Source organism: Falco rusticolus, chromosome 17 (genome assembly GCF_015220075.1).
Source record: "Falco rusticolus isolate bFalRus1 chromosome 17, bFalRus1.pri, whole genome shotgun sequence".
Lineage (NCBI taxonomy): Eukaryota > Metazoa > Chordata > Aves > Falconiformes > Falconidae > Falco > Falco rusticolus.
Genome location: NC_051203.1, coordinates 6,236,653 through 6,254,844, shown reverse-complemented (window position 1 = coordinate 6,254,844; position 18,192 = coordinate 6,236,653). Strand labels below are relative to the sequence as shown.

Sequence of the window (18,192 nt, the reverse complement as noted above, 5' to 3'; positions counted from 1 at the left end):
GCTCAGACCTCCTAAGGCTAGCATGTGCAATGCAAAGTAAAGTTTTGACTAGTACTAAGTAGTCACCACAGATTTTCTCCATCTCCTCTTTCTGGGGAACTTAGACTTTATTCACCACAGTTAAATTCTTGTAACTTTTTGAAAGGCTGGGATATACTGCTCATGGAGAGTTTGTGTTGGCTTCCAGAACTACCAGGCTTTGTGTGTCTTTTAAGAACACATTCATTACGGATTTGAACATTGCTACTGTAAACAAGCACCTGCCTTGTCTTATTCCTTCAGCTTCAAACGATTTGTCTTTCATATCTGCCAAGACATGTAATTATTCAGAACAAATCTTGGTTTACATGATATTTATAAAATATTTTAAAAGTGAGATAATCTCATCCTCCTCTCCCAGATGTGTTCAGATTAAGACAGTGAACTTTCTCCGTTCTCTGCAGCACGTGTGACTCACTCTTGGAGTGTGGTATGTATTTGTGTTTATACTGCCATGGAAACTGTATTTGTTCTCTGTACAGTAAAGCACATCACAGTGAAAGGGCCATTGATACTCGCATAGACAGTGACTATATATTCACCACCAAAAATTGACTCCAGGCACCCTGCCCATTCATTTTCCCTTTGGAAAAAAAAAAAAAGCTGGATGGCAAGTTACCAACAAGTAGCAAGTTTTGGGGCAGCAGAATCTTCTTTAGTGCTTTACTAATTGTCCAAGTCTTGGATTTTTTCCAGCAAGCCTGGTGCATGGAGTTATTATAAATGATGATGATGATGGGGTCTTACATGCATGTAAGGCTCATTTCAGTACTTCTGCTGTATGGATTTCATTCCTTGTCAGGCACGTCCTTCAGAAGGATCCAGAAGTCGTCCATAAATTTCAGACAAAATCTAAAGTACACAGGGGTTCACCAGAGATGCCTGTTATAGATGCAGCTACAGATAAAAGGAAAGCAGGCATCAGGCTGTCAGCTCCGAGTAGCTATTTCAGGTATGCCAGTGAGAAGTGCCAGTAGTTCACTCCTGTCATCTTCATCCAGATAAATAAATATCAGCCCATTTTAATCTTAGATACAGTTTTACTCCAAGGTTTGCTAAATTAATTTTCAGCTAGTATGAAGAGGATCTAGGTCACGAAAATGCAGCCAGCCGAGATGTAATCCAATAGTTCTTTAACACAAGACAGCACAGTGAATGCACAAGGAGTTTCCCTACCCTGGTACTTACTCCTGGCCCTCCAGTGCAAGGCGAGGAATGTCAGAAGCTGGAATTTGGTTGGAGCAGAGTTAAAAGTTCTTACTTCTGGGATGGGGACGTAGTGAGGTAGGGGCATGTCAGGGGCTTTAAAAGCCGCAAGTGCAGTGACTGCATACACTATAAATTTGGCTTAATGGAAGTAATGGTTAAATTTTCAGGGGCAAGTTACCTCTTTATGCACAAATATAAAACCAGAATTAAAGTTTTAACATTATATTCTTACCTATCTTGGCTGGATGTTTATGCCCCAGTGTATTTAAACAAAGATGGACGCAATTCAGGTCATGCTGCAGCTTAAATGGGAGGAAATTCTGAAAGGTTTGCCTTCAGTGTGCAAAAAAGTAAAAATGAAAGAAAATTCAGTAATAACCACGCTTGTTAGTTCAGCAAAGAACAGTCACGTGAAAGCCCTGAGAAACCAGATCAATGAACTGAAAGACAACAAATGAGATAAGCCTTCAGCTGTGAAGGGATGGATGTTTTCTCAATTGGGAAGGAATGAAGCAGTTCATGTAAGTGGAGTACACCACTCTGAAGGCGTATTCTATTTTTTGCCCAAGGATCTCAATTTTTCATTTTATCCTGAAATAAGCCATGTAGCTTTCTGCTGGAGGGTGTTTTATTCTCAGCTCTGTATTTTCTTGGAGACCTGATTTTCCACTGCACTGCACCATCTGCTCACGGTTTACACCACAACAGAGTGGAAGGAGTGCAGGGCCTGGCATGAAGTGTCGATGCTGCCTTGAACCAGTTGTCTACACAAGAAGAGAAAAAATGTTGCTTAGTAGGGAAATGCTATGGAGAAAATATTTCAGATTTTTCTTTGCTCTTGCAAGTTCCCAGGAGTTTGGAGCACATGAATATTCTGGTCTTTTCTTTATTCTGTGCTCATGAACTGCTTTACCAGTCTCATGGGATACGAGCAGCCCTGGAGGCTGAAAAATGGATCAAAAAGATGACCTTAAACAGAAGCTAAACAGAAGCTAAAAACTCTTCCCTGTTCATCTGCTGGCAGATCACACAGTTCAGTAACTTGCAAGTGTTACAGGAGCTTTCTGGAACACAGCATCTGCCAGTTGCCATGTACATGTGCAGCTGGCCTCCTGAATCCTAGATGTGCTGGAAAATGTAATATTGTTTAACTTAGATTTGATGCTTCAAATAACCATGTGTCTCGTTTGTGTTTCTTTTGTACTGCAATAGTCAAAGCACTGTGAAAAGCATCAGTTAAATTCAGGAGCAATATGATTTTTTAAAAATACATGGTAAAGAAAATATTGGGGAGAGCATCCTGTGCCTGGGATAATCCCTGGTCTGATTTCATGCAGTTTTTCAAGATGCCAGAGCCACAGTGCTCATCAGCAGTCTACTTTGTCTAGACACAGTAACGCCAGGAGAACAGAAGTCATTCCTTCTTGATGCCTGCTCATAGTCTATCCCCCAAATGTAAAAGAATACCTAAAAACGCTGTTGTTCAAAGCTAGCTTGGGTAAATTAAGCTCATGGACAGTTTTCAGTTCAAACGAGCTGAACCTAGGTCCATGTATTACAAATGTGAAGAGAAAATGCCATCGTGTTTTAGCTTTGGTGCCATGCCATAGAGGAGAAGTAGTGTCTGCATATGACTTTACAGAATGGAGATAATGCAATAAATTATGAAAAGATGGTACCAGTAGCAGAAAAGAAATAAAACTCCTGAGCCACGGAAGCTACACAGAAACCTGAACTCTGAGGCCATGGCACTTGAACACAGACCCTTCTCTGGGGCACAGAAAGAGGAAAGGGAAGCTGGGTCATTCCCCCTACTATTAGTAGTGCGAGGCAGGCGTTTCAGCTTGTATTCTCCACATGGTGCCACCTTTTTGATTTTTCACCACTGACTGGCTGTTCAGACCTGCCATATGATACTTGATGTGCTTGGGCAGGCTGGGGACATACGTACCCCGACCCTGAGCCATGGGGAACAACCAGCTGGCCAACAAATCCAGCCAGATTTCAAGGAAAAAATTATAGCGGAGCTAGTTGGCTTACACTTTAAGAAAGACTCAAGACTGGCAAGTATCCCACTCACATCGTAGTGTACCCCATTGGAAGCGATTAACTTTTTGACAAGGTCATTTCTTTAATATGTTAATATGTTTACTGCCTCATGTTCTACAGATCCTTGAAGAAAGATGCAATTCTCATGCTTCCTTACCAGATAGGAAATGGAAACCCTGAAATGTGTAAAAACATGGGAAATTTTGACTCATAATAAAAGAGGTGCTGGAAAGATCGATAAATGTTAACTCTAGAGTGTTTCCCAAACATGCAAGAAAGGGCAGATCACAAATTTCTTATTTAAATTGGATTTTGACACAAAGGTCAGCTTTTAAAAACACCAAGGCTGATTTCCACCACTACACAAACAAAATCCTATTGCCAACGATTAAAAATATTTTCCTTCGAAAAATAAAGACCTGGAGGGGCAAAGATTTTAGCCAGTCTTTGCCGATACTCAAATTTATGGGAAAAAGCAAGCCATTACATTTTTCACCCCAAATTTGAAAACACCAAGTAGTATTTCTCATCCTAGCAAGTTCTTTACCATTGCAGAACGATCCACACAAGCCTTGCTAACCCATTGCAGGGAACTCGGCATTCATCACCTAAACAACACATTTTGCATATAAGCTGAGAATAATGCGCTTGTCTATCTATGAGAAACACTGAAAAATTCAAACCCCTTCCAATTCAATGCAGTTATAAAGTCTGATGATACAAAAGTGCTTGTTGTTTTGTGGGTTGTTTTTTTTTCCCTGGCTCATCTGTCCATCTGTTTTATTTCCTGTGGTGACAAGGAATATCAGAGGTTGTTGATGTGAGGTAAAAAATATCCTGCCCTTGGAGGAGTGCATCTGTAGCACGGACAATACCCGGTCGTGTCCGGAAAGTTTCCAGCTGCCGCCGTGTGCGTGGACCCGCGTCCGGACCACTGCTGGTAACACACCGTGAGGGGGAACCCACTGCTCTGAACACAAAGCCCTGCCAAGGATTTTCAACACCTGTTTCTCGCAGCTCTCTAAGTGTGTGCGGCTCCTGACAAAGGGCACTTGGATCCCGGCAGGGTGATGTGTGAAGGTGGGTGCTGGGGCGCTGCTGCCTTGCAGGGGACCCAGTAGCATCGCGGCATCCCGGGGGGGGGATGCGCCTGCCCGCCGCGACCCGGCTCTCTGTGAGAACGATACGGGGCAAATCCCCAACTGGGTGGCTTTGCAGCTTGTCGTCATTAAGGCCATGTAGGTTAATCCATGCTTTTGTTGGGGTGCTCTGCCTCTGCAATTTGCAGAATCTAGACCACAACCAACTAAACCGTCAAACTTCTCTGCTGGGAGGAGGGACCGCTCCCCGCACGGCCCCGGTGCCGGCAGCCGCTCCCCGCCGGCCGCTCCCGCCGCGGCTCCCCGGCTCTGGAGCCGGGCTGGGGGCATGAGCCCCCCCGCTGCCCGTGCCCGCGGCCCGGCCGCCCGCGCTGGGCTCTGCCCCCGCCGCCGCCCCCCGGTGCCGCCCCCCCGGCTCCCCGCGGCGGTCCCCCCGCCTGGCTCCCCTCCCCGCGCCGCGGGTGGCTGCTGCGCGGGCGGGGCGCGGGCATGGGGCGGCCGCGCTGAGCCGGGCCATGGAGCAGCACCTGCGCCGGCTGAGGCAGGAGCTGGTAAGGGGGCGGCGGGCGGGCTCGGGGGGGTCCCCGCACGCGGGGTTCGGCCCGCGGGGGTCCCCGCACCCGGGGCAGGGCCCGCGGTGCGCTGAGCTGGGGCTTGGCGCGGGGGGGGGGGGGGGCGGCGCGGAGCGGGCTGCGCTGCGGGACGGCGGCGGGGCAGGTCCCGGCTGGCCCCGGAGGGGTGGGGGGGTCCCTCCCAATCGCGAGGGGCTCAGCCCTCCGCGCCGGCCGGTGGGATGCCGCCGGTCCGCTCCTCTGCGGGGGAGAGCGGGCGGGAGCGCACGGGGGGCCGGGGGCTTTGCAGCAAAGATGCCGGCATCGCTCGGGGCCGGGCGGAACGGCCGCGGGAACCGGCTGGGAACAACTTCACGGAGCGACAGTGATGTGAACGGAGCGCGCGCCCGCCGCCTCCGATACCCTCGGCAAATACTTCTGCTTTAATAGGAAACCCTTTGTCATAAATCAGCAGCGTTCGTGTGTCCCCCCCGCGCCGTGCCGAGGGTGGCCGCACCCGCCGGGCGCGCTGGGGCCCGTCCGCCCGCCGGGGGGCCGGGGGGGCCGGGGGCAGAGCGGGCACTGCCCAACCCGGGGTGCCAGCGCCGGGGTCTGGCTGCGGAGCCGCGGCTGTGCGGGTAAATAGAGAAGCGCGAACAAAAGGGGAAGGCGAGGCAGAGCCAGAACGGGTGGGTGAAGTTTCCGAAGGCACAAAAGCTTCCCTCCCGGTTCAGGGCTTCGCAGGATGGCGACCGCAGCTGGGGTTTGTGCTAACGGGAGTTGTGCAGCGTGGGCTGATGGAGGGTCTGTTGCTCTCCTGCCCGTGTTCCTGGGCACGTTTCACTTGTAGGCGACGCGACTGGAGTCAACAGAGAGACCCACCAAGTTAGCGGGGTGCCCAGGGCAGGGCCGGGGCTGGCGGCGTGCGGGAGGCAGCCGCGCGCCCCGGGGTCGGACGTGTCTTGTGGGACGGGGGCTCGGGCAGCGGCGCTTGCTCGGAGTAAATGTGGCAGCAAACAGCGACATTTAACCTGCTGGCGCTACCGATGTTCCCCTAGCAAACAGGCTGGAAGGCAAACTAAAACAAAGGAAAATGAGAGACAGTGGGGTACTGTGCACTGGGTGCGATGAACGAAATGCAAACTGTAAACTGGGACACATACGGCATCATCTGGAAGATCTTTAAAATCTAAGTTGGAAGGTGAGATGGGGGAAAAGAGTAACTTTCAAAAGAGTGTGCATAGAGTAAGGCTCCTAAATCTGTCTTTTGTCTGCTAAACAAATGAGTTTCATTATCTAGGCAGTATTTTTTTATAGAAGCCTAAACATTGCACCTTTACTTGTGATTCTAAAACATGCCTGTTTTGTAGCACGCAACATAACTTCTGAGGAATCTGAATATATTCAGAAGGGAAGGCACATCCCTCACATTTAAGGTTTTTTTTGTTTTCACGTTAAAATGAGAAAATTCTGGTTTTGTTCATACCCTTGCTATAACGCAGCAATAGATTTTTTTTTTTTAATTGTAAAAATGTGACAATTTTTGTCATATTAATAAACCAAGAGCTTAGCCTGGCAAAGATTTGTGTACGTGCTTGCCTTGAAAAACTGGAAAGGGGCAGTTTGCACCTTCGGTAGGGCTACTCATGGCTTAGCTGAAAGTAGCCTAGATCTTCATCCATCTGGTTTTGAGAAGTCACATTCTTTCCCCCTCCCACCCCCTGATTTTTGTTACTCAAAGTTCAAAACCTACTTTAACAACAAATTCTCGGGGTATCAGAGTGCAGTCCTGGGGCCGTTGTGAGTGTGGCCGTGCCAGGACAGCCCGCAGGGTGACACCTGGAGAGACCCTCTGCCTTACAGCATGCCATGGGAAACAGCCCCTTTCATCAGCAACTTAAGTGAGCTGCAGATTGCATTTAGTGAAAGTAGGAGGACTGTATTAATTAAAACAACCATAAATGACATCCTGAGCAATAACAACTTTTAAAAATCAATACTGGCAAGATAGCCTGGAATTAAAATAGATTAATGTTTCTTTAAAGACCAGCAAGCAGTGCGATAGACAGCTGGGACCATCTGCATTGAATGGTGAGTGGGAACTGAACCTCTTGACCCTGCTTCTTTACCACTTTCTTCATTACTGGGCAGGTCATGCCTCCAGACATTAAATGCACCATAACCAAGAATCATGCGGGAGGAATGGTGGGAAGGTCTTGGCCAGATTGAGACGATGAGCCACCTCGTGTGCAGCGAAACAGGAATCCAGTCCCAGGGCATCACTGGGAATTTAGCAGCACAGTGGTTTGCATTATGCCCAGGGAGCAGCTCTGGCGGGTTGGGAAGGCCTGCGAGGAGCCAGGCTTGCTGAGGCTGGTCAGGGTAACGTGGAAGTTAAAGGCCATTCGATTATTCGAAGTTTAGTTTGTCTCAATGTAAACCAGCCTTTAGAGTGTTTTGAGGAGCGGATTTTCTCCAAAAAGAGTGGCTGTTGGCACAGCTCCCAGTTCCCAAGGAAAGGTTATCTTCAAGAGCAGCTCCATCCCCCAACAGCGTGGGATTCAGGAATTCCGGCTCTGATTTTTCTTTCTCCTGCTTTGTGTATTAAAAACATCTTTAAATAATCGTGTGCTTGGTTTGGGCTGCTGGTGTGCCCTGACATTTCAACACAGAGCATACGCGTAGAGATCACACCGTGCTTTGCCAGACAAGCCACAGACGAGCATGGGTCTGGGCGTGCTTACACCAGTCTTCACATTACCTCTGGGAAAGCTCTGCCATGCCTCCTGAGGATGAATCTGACCCATTTCAGTCAATGAGAGATCTCCTATTCCAATTGCATGTTTTCCATTGTAAGCTGATAGTTTCTGGCATGTGTGGTGTCCCTTTGATTGGAATTCATTCAGAAGCTTCCACATGCAAATGTTTCACAGCCAGGAGAGCCTCAGCTGACACAGCCATTCATCCCAACCAGGATCGGGGGCAGCTCCACAATCGTATTGATTGCCGAAGCCGGGATCCTCATCCCGCTGCTGACACCTGCCCCCGAGCCGCTTCAGACAAGCTGTGCCAGCCCTCTGTCTGTAGAAAATACAGAAGACCTTGCTCACCTCCTCTGGGAAGCCCCTGGAGATTTATGGATGCAGCACGGTTTGTGAGAATATGCAGTGCTGGTTTGTAGGTCTGGTGTTGGAGTAAATTGTGCTTCTCCACCCCCCCCGTCATCAGTCCTTCGTATGGCAGTTGTGCAACGTGCCACAAAGCTCGTGAATCATCCATTAGTGCGATTAATCCCGATACTAAAAGTCATCTTGACTTTATCAGCAGGATTCGGACTCTGCAAACATCGTTCTGAGGCACAGAAGTATTATGTCTGCTTTCTGAGTTACAGAATGTTATCTCAGCTGAAAGATCAGATTTAACAAGAATTGTCTTGCTCAGGGATTAGCAGAGAGGAATTTCATTTCCACGTCCCACACTGCAGATGGCATTACCTATGTAAACTTTCTGACACGCGGATTGGTTGCATTTACACATAGTAACATCAGTATACATACCACGGGACGGGGGTTTTGAGGCTCTTCTACAACAAGAATAAATCGCTTACTATCTAGCAAGGGACTGGTGAGTTTGTGGGGCAGATTTATCCCGCATTTGGGGTTTGTATGGCTGTGACAGGCGAGGAGTCACAGTCAAGTTAGCTGTTGTTGTAATGTTACTTTGCACGTTTTGGTCTTCCCTGAGGAATCCAGGATATTTCTGGGTTTTCTGTTGTTATTTTCTAGGAAGAAAAATGTTGAAGTAGGTATTTAAACCAAACCCCAACACTCTAGCTTGAACTTTTGAATGTTCTCCCTGCACATTTGTAATAAATGCATCAAATGATTGAGTCTGACTCCCTTCTTACATTAATCTGTGTCCGGGTAGACAGTGTTTCTTGCTATGAATATCTTGCAGGAATAGAACATTTGGTCTGAATGAAAAATACAACCGATTATTTTTACTCTTTGTCTCACACCGGGTCCTATTCCGGTAACTGTGTCGTGCTTGAAAAGGCGTCTGCTGTGTTTTCATTGCTGCTATTTCTGAAGGGGCAGCTCTTGCAATCTGCCAGTACAGTGAGGCATAAACTACAGACCTCGAGGTCTAACGTCACCGCTCACAACTCTGACAGGTGGGAATGCGCAGCTCCATTTGTGTCTCTGCTGATGAAAGGATCCCTTTATGGGTGGCTTTACCCATCGCTGCTGTAGGTAGTGTTAGAAACTTGGGTGGTTATTGCAGAATCTCCCTCCTTGGTGTTGCCTTAAGGGAAGGTGCAAAGGAGTAATGTGATGGTGGATGTCCTGTCACATATAACCTGGGGAGAGAAAAAGTAGTCATGGGCTCTGTCCACTTCATATCCAGAGGAGACTCCTAAAGACGATGGTGGATTTTTTTATTAGACTCCCAGCTGCACGTATTCAGGAATGTTACAGACCAGATCCCCCAGTGAAGCAGACCGCTGGGCTGAAAACTGACACTTTTAACCATCATCTTCAATGGTCAGTCTGTATGTCGAGGCTTGTGGTCTTTCTTAGCCCTGGGTTGTGAGTAAAAGTCTGAAGGCTGGAGTTCTTGTTGGTCCACTTATTTCCTGGTTTTAGTGAGTTGGTTTTCTAATTTGCCTTTGCACGTAGCGAGTGGGATTGGGAAGCATGGAACGATACCATTGCAATGGAAAGGAAGGCAACTGAGTAAGGAAGATGGTTAATCGAGCAATGTGAACCAGGTCCCCACTACTGAGGGGGAAAAAAATCTTTGGTAAAATTTTATCTGAAAGAGGAAAGATGATGAATAGTGAGCTAACAGTTAACATCCTCATTTATGCCAAAAATCCTCTGGAAAGGCAAGAGGTAAAAAAATAGACTTGAAATTATTGTGATAAAATGCAAGGAGAAAAAGAAAATTACAGGCCCTTGGCATTCATCAAGGGAAGGAAAAGAAACGTGCAACATGAAGCTGAGCAGAAGCTCTCTGTGAGCCATGCAGCGCGCTCTGAAGAGTTATGTCCAGCCACAGCTGCAGGCTTGTTGAAGATTAATCTAGTTAGTGACCCAAAGGAAAACACGGAAACAATATGATCAGCTCAGCAGTTCTAAAATAATTTTGGTCTCTATTATGTCATCCTCTTTAAATATCAATTGTTTGTTGCTGGTTCTGTTGCCTATCAGCACTATTATTAAGAACTGCTATTTGCCAGTTGTTCTTTCCTGTCCTCTTAGCAATAACTTCCTCTCTTTGCATTTCTTTTACCTAAGAGCTGGACATCCGTCTTCCTCCTCATTATGACAAACACGCTTAGAGCTCTTCTTTTCAGTTCTCTGTGCTGGCTGAAAGCTCTGCTGCTTTAGCTGGGTTTTTCCTTTTCTCCCATCAGCATCACAAAGCTGCTGCAGTCCTGGGCAGGCCGGGTGTGCAGATGGGCCAGGGATACTGGCAGCTGTGCCTCGAGGGATCGATGGGAGCTGAATTCTGAGAACTCGGTGAAGGGAGATGCTAATGGGAAAACATTCATTCCCAAAGTTACTTGTTTACCTGGGAAGTGGGAAGTGACAAGTAATCTCCCTCATTTGTACCTCTCAGGTATTTGTTTAGAATTTGATAAAATGCCAGTATCTGCTAGAGGGTGTTCCTTGGGGTGAGTTGTCCTCCTGCTGTGTTCATCAGTGGTGGAAGATCATTGATTTATAAACTGTGTAAACCAATCACAGTTGTAGTTCTGGGAATAAGTATTTTGAGGAAAGCATGGAGAAGGCATTGCTTGCAGAGCGATTGATGCCTTCACTACTCACAATAGTAGATTTCCAAGGTAAAAACACTCCATATTTGAACTCTGAGAGTTTTGCAAGATGCTTTGTTGGTCATCCCTGTCCCCTCCATCGAATATTGCTTGAGGATCATTTGAAAGTGCTTGAAAAGCTTTAGAATTTTGCGTTTCAGTGTTCAGGGTGACTGTAGTTTAAGCAAGCTTTGCTTTCAGGAAGCATTTAGCCAGAGCTGCCTTGTTCATGCCTTCACAGGAGCATTGCTCTGGAGGTAGTACCTTGGTGCTGGAGAAAGAAATGTTTAACACCACACACTGAATCCCAGCCACTGAAGCGGAACATGCACGTCACAACTGCGCTCAGCCTTGCGCATACTTGTCTTGCTATAAAAGACATCTGTGTTGGCTTGTTCAGAATTAGACCAACACTTTTTCATGCCAATTTTTAGGGACTGCAAAAGTTTCAGGAATAATCACGAGATGCATTTTGAGGCATCTGATTTTTAACTGGTTTGTAGCGATAAATTTGAACATCTGCAAGTTGTCATAGTTCTGATTTGGCTTTTCTTGGAAGCAGAGGTCCCAAATTAGACACCGGAGTCCCTCGGAACGCTGAGGAATTTGCACACCTTGAGCAGAGAGCGGCAGGTACAAGAAGGGAGGATGCTGACGGGCAAGGTCTGTGCTGGACCCGAAGGTTTGCAGTGAACACTGTTTCCCCTGCACTCTGCTCTGCAGCTCAACTGAGCACAGGGCTGATTCAACAACAGGTTTGAGATTTACAGCTCACAAATGCGCACAAAACAGGACATCTCCTGATGCTCCGTGGTGGCCAGCTTACATAATGTCACTTGCATAACCCCAGCAAGTACGGTCCGGGTCTCTCTCCATGCCACATTAGGGCTCTCTGGGGTTGTGTCACATTCACGCTCTGTTTGGAATTGCACTTCAGTTCATCGCAAATTGAAGTTCCTCCTGTATGAAGCGTGCGACCGCAGAGCCAGCGAGGCTGCAAGGGTTGCCCCTTCAGCCTTGAGTTCCCCTCATCTCGCACTCAGAGCATCTGTTTAACTTCCAGCCCAATCTGCTGGATCATTTGCAGAAACTCTTTTTTCCTCCAGCAGGCCAGATAGCTCAGTCTTGATCCTTTGCCAGGGCGGTGATCTCTCTCCTGTGGGAGACCGTTCCTTTCTGGAGAGTCTCAGAGAAGCCAGTCTGAACGTGGGAGAACTGAGATCCGCTTGGCAAAGAGGGGAGAGTGGCTGTTAGACACTGAGGAAGAAACTGGTTTTTTCCCCCTTTCCAGAGTTTTCGCTCCAAGGTGAGCACCCTTAATTACCACAGGGTAATTACTAGTGGATGAAATCCAAGGCCCTTCAGACTCTTTGGTCACCAGGCAGTAACTTGACTTTGGGCTGGCTTTCACTCACTCCTCAGTTCTGTAAAAGACTGAACAGATCCCATGAAGAACAAAAGATAAAGTAGAGGAGGTTTGTTTGCTTCAGTTTTTAACTTGTACAACCTGAAATTTCAGTAGTGTTTGCAGAGTTGAAAGGCTCAGGATCTTTAAAACTCCCTTGCTGGTGGTGGGATTCGTGTTGCCGGATGGACACCAAGGCTGGAGGGCAGGAATTGCAGGTCGCTGAAACAGGACAGGCGAGTCATGTCCCAAAAGCCCCCTTCTCTCCCCCTCTGCTGCAAGTGGGACACGACAGCTCAGCCCTCGGCACAGGGCACCAGGGGAGAAGCGTCCAAACCTCGTTGTCACTAGTGGGAAAGTGTTTCCACAGATGAAAACATCTCCAGTGGCTCAGCTCCCAGGCTGGTGCTGGCACCAGGTTTGGCAGAACCATCTCCTTTGTTCAGAAAGAAAAGCGCAGGATCCTGAGCTTTTGGGACTCAGGTCTTTTCTTGTCAGGGGGAGACTGGATCTGCCTGTGGGAAACAACCACACCGAGGATAAATGCTGCCGATGAAATTTTAATGCCTTCCTGGATGAGGCATGCATGGTAATGATACCACCCATCATGGGCGAGTTAATTGAATCAATGAGGTGAACAGTGGAGCCGTCCAGCATATGCCGAGGGTTTGATCAGCCCAGCCGTTAGGGCAGGACCCTCGTCACTCACCGCGGCACGATTACAGCCTGCGCCGGCCAGGGGATTTGGTGGGAAGTGGCCAATGAGGGGCCAGGCTGGCTCCAAATCCAGCTTTTTGCAAAGCCCCAGATAAAACAGACTTCCATTAATAAGGCGAGAAAGGTTAGGACAAGAAGCATTACAGCAAATCTGGAGAGGTAAGGTGATAGTTTTGTCTGAGGCTTGTAGAGCATATGGCCCCAGCTTCTGCACGGGTAACCCAAGAGCTCGGTTAGTCTGTAAGTGGGGCATGATTTGCATGTCTGCAGAAGCAGAGGTTTTATTTGCTGATGTTAAAAAATTAGATAGCTGGAGGCACTTGATAGCATAATCAGGAAGCTAAACACGGATTTTCTGTATCTTCATAGCTTGTATGCTCATTCCGGGTGATAAATAAGTTTCTTGGGAACGAAGCTCTGAAAAATCATCGTAACCTACCAGCTAGTTTTAGGTTCTGGGTTTTGAAATGGAGATTTGTGGTCAGAAATCGTTGGGAAGCTTTGTACTTACGGAGCTAGATCGTTACAGAGGATCCAGTTTTTTGATAATTGCTCTTTCCCACTGGTCAGAGCCACGTACAGAAATGGCAATAGAGCAAGTAATTGGACTAACTAAAGGGAAGGAGTTGTAAGAAAGTAAAGTTTGATAATGTAAAGCTGAACATAAGATGCATTTGTCCTTTTTTGCCCTAAGCTTGAGTTCTATTGCTTTACAAAAATTGTGACGAGCCTTTTAAACTGTTTGTGGCAGCATAGGCTGAAGCTTTTCCTAGACAGTGGTAATCTCTTCTGCAAACCACCTTACATCAATGTGACATGTCTTCACCGCCAGCCCTGCATCCCCTGCTGTTTTTCCCTTCTCCCTCTCCCTGCTATAAAAAAAAAAAAAAAAAAAAAAAAAAGGTGGCAGCTGTTGGAAAGTATAGTCCATTTGTTTTATGATGCCGCTTTGGGAATATGATCCAGATCCTACATGTGAGAGAGAAAACAACAGAGCGAAAGAGAAGGAGGGGGTTTAGAAGCTCTGGGAAATAACTTGCTTATTTTAAGTGTAGCATAGAAATATCAGTCTTTATAGCACAAGGTTCAGGGATAAAGCAGAACTGCTGTTAAAGGTCCTAGCTTGGAAATCAAAGAGATCACTTGTTTAGTGTTAGTAATTTTAAAGTTTGTTCGTTGTTTTGTACAAAATTTTCAAGTGCATTGAAATGTCTTTGATTGTCCTCTGGTGAGAGGTGCCTGTAGTGAGGGTGTTAGGATCTGAAGACATGTTACATTGCAACAGTGTGATTCTTATCAGGGTTTATTTTGCATTTACTTTAGCACTTTAGGTAAAGAAACAAGGTTGTCCATCGAAGGCACTTCTGTTTGTTATTCTGACTCCTGATTTCAGTTCATTACAGGGCACAAAAGACACAAGAGCAGAAGAATATGCTAAAACTGCTGGTGGACAAAACCTTTCATAGTTCTATGCCTTGGGTTTCTGCCAAGCAATTAATGGAAACTCAAACTGTTTATTTTTGTTGTCAGGTCAAAAAATCCACTCCTGGGAGCTCCTCTTATTCCTAGAGGGAAACTCCTAGAAAAAATCCAGAAAAATCCAATTGCTATTCCGTGAAATGGATGTAGCACAGGTAGGATGCAGCTAAACTGTAGTCAGTAGGAAGAGGTGATGTTTCCAAAGGCTGCTCAGCCCAGCTTTCCTGCGCTTTGGTCACAATTTTCTTGCTTTCTCCTGGCTCCTGGGGACACTGACTCAATGTCTGTTTCCTTCCCTCCGCAGCTGTCCATGAAGGAGGTCGGAGACGGGCTGCACGAGCAGATGAACTGCATGATGGGTGCCCTGCAGGAGCTGAAACTCCTCCAGGTCCAGACAGCTTTGGAGCAGTTGGACATCTCAGGGAGCCGAAGCGCCGTGTCTGGCAGTGAGCAGCACCAGTGCTGCCGGAGCAGCAGAGAAGCGCCGGGGGCCGAGTGGCTGTGGGGGCAGGCATCGGTGGGGGAGCGCAGCCCTGCGTCCCACGCGTGCGCTGTGCCACAGCTGGCGGGTTTGTCCAGTCCCGAAGTGCTCCCGGAGGGCGGCCACCTCAGAGACACCCCCTCCTCCTTCAGGAGCCTCTGTGGGGAGGATGTTCATCACCCGAAAGGACCTTCTCCCACATCGAGCAGAGCAAAGCCCATCCGCCCAAGGACATTCGAGCCCAGTAGCCAGGGCACGGCTGGGGGGTGGCCAGTATGCCAGGAGTGCCCAGGCTGTGACGATGGCCATGACTGGACATCCTCCCTAATGTCCCAGAGCAGGAATCGGCAGCCGCTGGTCTTGGGGGATAACATCTTTGCAGACTTGGTTGGGAACTGGTTGGATCTGCCAGAGCTGGATAAGAAAGGGGAGAAGAGCGAGGCGTCACTGTCAATGAGCAGATCCCAGGAGCTCTGCAGGAAGTTCTCCCTCACTGCCAACATCTTCAAGAAGTTCCTGAGGAGCGTTCGACCAGACCGAGACAGGCTTCTCAAGGAGAAACCTTGCTGGCTTCCACCTGAAGACAAACAGCCTGAAATTTCCAAGAGACCCAAAAAAGTGAACAAACTCAAGGGGACATTTTACTTCCCACTTCACGGGAACGTCCAGAACCATCACTGCAAAGCGGAGAGGTGCCCGAAGGCAGAAAGCAACAGCGAGAAACCCAGAACTGGCACCAAGAAAGTCCACGATACCACAGACTACACCCAGTCTGGGTTTGACATCAATACAGCTGTTTGGGTCTGAGTCTGTCAGTGTTTTCTGCTCTGCTGAGCATTTGTTTTACACCAGAGAGGAGGGGGTGGCCATACACGTGTTTTCAGGAGACCCCTGAGCTCTCAGCGTGGACAGAGTTGAGAGAGGAGTCCTCTGCAAAACGTGCTGGGGTCTTCAGTCACTGGCAAGTGGCTTTTTCTAGAGAACTGTGGCTTCAGGCACAGTCCAAGTAGCAGCTGACTCAGTCCTGCATGGGGAGACTTTTGGGGACGGATATTTGCAAAAATATTCAGAATCTTTAGCAGCTTTAGGGTGAGTGGTGCCACAGGCAACCAGCTGTGGGAGCCTGGCTTGTGGTAGCCACTTCAGGCCCATTCCATCATCTCTAGTTACAATGGCTGCAGCACAAAAGTCACTGTGTGCATGTGTGTGTATGAGTGTGCAAATTATATATATAGGGTTTTTTTAAAAAAATAATCTATTCCTGCTTGTGTGCACTTAAAACTGAGTTATAAACCAGGCAATTCAAGTGTGGTACCTGAAGCACTTGTTATTTAAATTGAAAGGGATAAGTTTGAATTTATGAGACTCGCACAGTTGCCGAGTGGGGTGTTGAACCCCAGCTTTGCCGGGTTTCAGCTGTGGGGGTTTCCCCTTCATCTGCATCTCTGCTGCGGTCCCAGCATCTCTCCTTCCCTCGGTGGTTAAACCAGGACACAAGGCTCCTTTCATGCAAGTTTGTGACCCTCAGGCTCGCAGTGGGTTTTGCCTCTGCCCCCTCGCCCTTCTCCCCAGGGGTCGCACCAGGTAGAACGTTGCAGAGTTTATTGTTGATGTTACAGCGAGGTACAAAGTTGCAACAGACATTTATTGTTGTTTCCTACCGCGGTTGTGTACAAGCCTCCTCTTGACAGAACCAAGTTCTTCAGTGTCCAGCTCTCCAAGAGTTACCAATAAAGTGGCATCAGTCTCCAGCATGCCGTGGGGACCTGTCCCGCGTGGGGCCACCCTCTGTCCTGCTTTTCTCCAGTGCAGAAGCTTCTGGGGTTTCACCCTCATGAAACCCCAGCCGAGTGAGCACTTTTGTGGCTGGGCTGGTGGGGATTGGAGCTGGGAGCGCGGGCGGTTTGTAGTCAGCCTGTTCCCATCCACGACCAGGGAGCCTGGGAAGCAGCCAGGAGAGTTTCCCTTCAAGGAGAGGCTATAAATCACAGCAGGGAGAAGAGCTGCAGCCAGCGGTCCCTGCCAGGGTCCCAGCGCTGCTCTGGAAACACATCCCACTGCAGCCCATGCACATCCCGAGAGCCTTTGGGTAACACTTCAACATCCATTTTCCTCCCCCAGCATGGGGAAGGGCAGAGGGGCGAATGTTGGGGGAGAAACTGCTGCTGAGGGAAGGGCCCCAGAGCCGGGCAGCCCCTGGCTTATGGAGGGGGACGGGGCCATGTGGGTCCTGCCCCACATCCTCTCCTCACTGCCTCCAGGGGTTAAAAGGGATGGAGGAGAGCCCTTGGCAGCTCCGTGAGCCACAATCTCAAGAGCATGAAGGCAGCGCAGAGCCCATCGATTGCCCTGCAGCCCCCGCTCCCCACAGCCCCGAGTCTCGCCAGATGCCTCACGCGTGCAGCAGTGTTGTATTGCACAAACCTGTTCCGCTCACTCCAAGTTTAGGAAGGGCTTATAGGCAAGCAGTAGTATTATTTTTTTTAAACATGCAATTCTATTCCTGTTGTAATTTCCCAATACAGAGAGGCCAGTGAAGCAGAGGCATGGAGGGAGAACTTTTTTTTCCCCTTGCAAATTAAATATAGGCACAAGCCGAGCCCCGTTTCTGCCCATACAAGGAGAGGAGTGGGTCAGCATCTGAAAGCTGTGCTCAGCACTTTTTCCAGGAACCTGAGTTGCAAGCAAGCTTTTGTTTTCCCTCCTCACAGGCTTTATTTATGGTTGTTTCCCCCCACCCCCTTCTTCATTTCTCTGAATGCTAAAAGGCTGTTTCTAAAACATTTTGTTTTCTTCCTCTTTTATCAGTAGTTCATCCTGTTCATTACAAATACACCCTCCCAGCTCCCACCAACCTTTCCACATGGTCAGCAAAGAGGAGAAGGAGCTTTCTGTAAGCAGTAGCACAAGCTTTTCCTGTACCAGCCTTGGTCCTTGGAGAGCTCAGCCTCACCCCAAGGCTTCCCTGCTGACCCAGGCGCAACCCAGGGGACCCAGCCCACAGGCACAGCTGTCAGCAGCGGGGAGCACGGTGGCATCCCCCTGCCGAACCCCCAGCCCCAGAGCATGTCCCAGCTGTACCTGCCTGGAGGCTGAGCCCCACGGAGAGAGGAGCAGCACAGTGGCTGGGGAGAGGCTTCAAGGGGCTGAGCACCCGCACCAGTGCCTTTTTTAAGCTCGTACTGAGCATTGCCCTCAGCTGTGATGGGCAGCAGGCAAAGGGCCCAGGCTGAGCGTGGTGAGCAGGGCCATGGCCGTGGCCACAGCCACGGTGACACGCGGGCCAAGAGACCACACGTAGCTCCTGCAGGTGGCTGCCTCCCCAGGGCCACCTGTTATCT

At 48.6% G+C, this 18,192-nt stretch overlaps 1 protein-coding gene across 4 annotated transcripts; it reads left to right on the top strand.

Moving 5' to 3' along the window:
• The first annotated feature begins 3,987 nt into the window (after positions 1-3,987).
• On the top strand, positions 3,988-16,605 carry INKA2 (inka box actin regulator 2). 4 transcript variants are annotated; one of them, XM_037410655.1, is made up of 2 exons: positions 3,988-4,377; positions 14,675-16,605. In XM_037410655.1, exon 2 carries the CDS (start codon positions 14,681-14,683, stop codon positions 15,656-15,658), a length of 978 nt encoding a protein of 325 aa, XP_037266552.1. In that variant the 5' UTR covers positions 3,988-4,377; positions 14,675-14,680; the 3' UTR covers positions 15,659-16,605. The 4 variants fall into 4 exon arrangements, with proteins under 4 accessions (XP_037266552.1, XP_037266550.1, XP_037266553.1 ...); XM_037410653.1 differs by lacking the exon at positions 3,988-4,377 and adding an exon at positions 4,815-4,948; XM_037410656.1 differs by lacking the exon at positions 3,988-4,377 and adding an exon at positions 5,246-13,050.
• Positions 16,606-18,192: the final 1,587 nt, after the last annotated feature.